General features: G+C 46.9%; 1 protein-coding gene across 1 annotated transcript; it reads left to right on the forward strand.

Moving 5' to 3' along the window:
- Positions 1–558: 558 nt before the first annotated feature.
- On the forward strand, positions 559–1,337 carry LOC102906775 (olfactory receptor 6C4-like). Its single transcript, XM_006973892.4, has one exon. The coding sequence runs from the start codon at positions 567–569 to the stop codon at positions 1,335–1,337; it is 771 nt and encodes a 256-aa protein (XP_006973954.3). The 5' UTR covers positions 559–566.
- The last annotated feature ends 2,107 nt before the right edge of the window (positions 1,338–3,444 follow it).

The following is a 3,444-nucleotide window of genomic DNA, read 5'->3' on the forward strand; positions in this document are numbered from 1 at the left end:
CTTTCAGCTCCTCACCCATTAGGTGCTTAGGCCGGCAGACCCAAACAGATGCAGCACATCTTTAAGTAATTAAACACACATCCTGGCATCATTACGCAAATGCAGCATCAACACAGCTAACAGACTTTTACACAGGTAAAAGTAACATTCTACAGCTTCAACAAATGGAAATACATCTTTGCCTCCTTAAAATAATATTCTACAGCAGTCCTGTTGTGATGTCAGTTGCAAATATTCATGCAGAGACACATAAAATACGATATAAAACCATGTAAATCCAAAGCTGTAGTTTAAGAAGCTCCATTGCAAGAGAAGTGCAAGAAAGTACCAAAATGTTACCAGAGGTCATGGGGGAAGCAGAATTATGATTGATTTTCTTTCTTTTTCCTCCCTCACATTTTCCACACTGTCTATACAGAAGCTTAATAATTGTTATTCTTCTGAGGTAAGCCTTGTCTCACCTTTCCAGCCCCCTAAACTCTAAGGCTTCCTCTCTGTACTGCTAAGTTCAGTTCACCTTCATCACCCATTTCTCTCTTTCTCGTCTTCACAGGGTATCAAAGCAGATGATGAAAAATCAGACTTTCAGTGAATTCATTCTCCTGGGACTCACAGATGCACCGGAGCTTCAAATCTGTGTTTTCCTATTCCTCCTCCTCACATACATTCTCTGCATTATGGGAAATCTCACTATCATTATCCTCACACTGCTGGATTCCCACCTCCAGACACCCATGTACTTCTTCCTCAGGAAATACTCCTTCCTAGAAATCTCCTTCACATCCACTTTTACTCCTCGAATGCTCGTCAGCATCTCTACAGGAATTAAGACCATCAGCTTTGCTGGCTGCTTCACTCAGTACTTTTTTGCCATCTTTTTAGGAGCCACTGAATTCTGCCTTCTCACTGCCATGTCCTATGACCGCTATGTGGCCATCTGCAAACCCCTGCACTACACCACCATCATGAGCAACAAGGTCTGCACCCTGCTGGTCCTCTGCTCTTGGCTGAGTGGCTTCCTGGTCATCTTATTCCCAATCATCGTGACCAGTCAGCTGGACTTCTGTGCATCCAATGTGCTCAATCATTATTACTGTGACTATGGGCCCCTCATAGAAATAGCTTGCTCAGACACAAGGCTGCTGAAACGCTTTGACTTTCTCTTAGCAGTGGTGACCTTGATAGTCACCCTGGTGCTGGTGATTCTCTCCTACACTCGCATCATCAGGACCATTCTGAAGACCCCTTCTGCACAACAGAGGAAGAAGGCCTTTTCCACATGTTCCTCCCACATGATTATCATTTCCCTCTCGTATGGAAGCTGCATCTTCATGTGACCTTATTTGGAAATAGGGTAATTACAGATATAGTGTGAATGGGGTCATATCGAGTATGGGGGTCCTTAATATAAAACAAAAATGCCTTTATTTTAAAAATAAAAAAGAGGGGAGAGACACAGAGGAAAAAGAACAGCATGTGATAATACAGACATATTGTAGCATTACCTCTACAAGCTGAGACCATCCAGGCATTGTGAGTAGACTGCCTGATGCTGGAAGAAGAGAGGAAGTACGTCCTAAGTGACCATCAAAACAGCCCAAAGGGAGGAAATATTTATCTTGGCTCATGATTTGGGCCTATAGACTCTTGTGTCTGGCCTGTGACATTACACAGAGAGTGTACTGGAGTGCAGAGCTGCTCATTGCCTGGCTGATGGGAAGGAGACTGGGGACAGGTATACCTTCCAAAGACACTGAGTGACCTACCTCTCCAACCAGGACCCACCTCCTAGAGTCTCCACCACCCACGAATTAATCCAGCCACGGATTAATCTCCTGATGATGTTGGGTGTTTTTTTACAATCCAATCACCTCGCAGAGGCTCACCTCAGAACACTGTTGCTTTGAGGACTGAGTCTTCAATACATGAGCTCTTGCAGAGACATTTCAGATCACACAATCTCTCTATTGACACTGTGATTTTGGATTTCTATCCTCTAGGACATTAAGACAATCAACTTTTTTTTTTAATTTAAAAGTTTTTTTTTTTCATTTTACATACCAACCACAGTTCCCCTCCCTCCCCTCCTCCTGCTCCTCCCACCTCTCCCCTATCCCACCCATCATCCACTCCTCTGAGAGGGTAAGGCCTCTCCCATGGGGAGTCAATAAAGTCTGGCATATCAAGTTGAGGCTGGACCAAGCCCCTCCTCCCTGCATCAAGGCTGAGCAAGGTATCTCTCCATAGGGAATGGGCTCCAAAAGCCAGTTCACGCACTAGGGACAAATCCTGGTCCCACTGCCAGGGACCCCACCAACTGCCCAAGCCACACCCGACTGTCACCCACATTCAGAGGCCCTAGTTCAGTCCCATGCAGTTTCCCCAGCCGTCAGTCCAGAGTCCCTGAGCTCCCACTAGCTCGGGTCAGCTGTCCCTGTGGGTGTCCCTGTCATGATCTTGACCCCCTAGATAATCATCTTCTGTGGTTGTAAGCCACTCACTTGGAGATTCTTTATTATGACAGTCCTTGCAAACCTTTGTAGCCCAAATTACCCTTCTTGTTAGGAAGGACAAGGTTGAAGTTGAGAAAGTTTCTAAAAATTAGAGAATAAACTAGCTTCCATTATAAGAAAGGGAGGTTATAACAATTAGATACATACACGCTGGATGGTGAAAACAGCATTGAGGAAATGGAGGGGACCCAGGATCTGGGGTGTCAAGGTAACACGCAATTTTCAGTGAGGCCAGAAGGAAGAGGAGGAAGAGAAACGGTGGAGACAGCCAGGAAGCCTCCGGGCTGAAGAGGAAGGAGGCCAGGGAGGCCACAAGGCCACAGTGTAGGACTGTTCCTATGGGACAGGACCCCGAAGAACACCGGTAAATACTGGGGTCTGGGGGGTGAGCTGCTTTATGGCCTCATTTTGGGTTGCTACAAGAGAATACCACATTCTGGGTGCTTTATAAGAGGCCTATTTAGACCACAATTTTGAAGGTTGAAAGCCCTACGTTGGGCAGTCCCATCTGTTTGGATGTGACCTGTTGGGCTTTTGATGAGGGTTACTTTACCTGTCTTATGATATGGAGGAGAAGCAGAAAGAACTGGCTATGGGCAGGAGGAGCCAAGCGCATGTGTGGCCTCTCTTCATAGTAACACACTGTGTTCTTCGCTCACTCCAAGAGAACAGCAAGGGTGGTGTCCCCACAGGCTGGTTGTCTTTCACCGGGCCCTACCTCCTGAAGGAAAGAAGTTGAGGCTTGGCCCCATGAGGAGAGCCTATGAGAGGCTGTGGGTGAAAGCGCAGCCCAGTTGCGGCAGAGACCCCAGCATTTTGGTGATGCCAGGACCATGGGATGACCACCAAGAACAGCAGCAGTGGTGGAGTGGAGCCTGCCCGAGGTTAGAGGATAAGGTGTGTGTGTGTGTGTGTGGCAGAGGGCAGAGCT

This window comes from Peromyscus maniculatus, chromosome 19 (assembly GCF_049852395.1).
Source record: "Peromyscus maniculatus bairdii isolate BWxNUB_F1_BW_parent chromosome 19, HU_Pman_BW_mat_3.1, whole genome shotgun sequence".
Classification (NCBI taxonomy): Eukaryota; Metazoa; Chordata; class Mammalia; order Rodentia; family Cricetidae; genus Peromyscus; species Peromyscus maniculatus.

What these genes read in the sequence shown, in the direction of transcription:
- LOC102906775 (XM_006973892.4), top strand. Translation starts at nt 567, where the DNA reads ATGATGAAAAATCAGACTTTCAGTGAATTCATTCTCCTGGGACTCACA.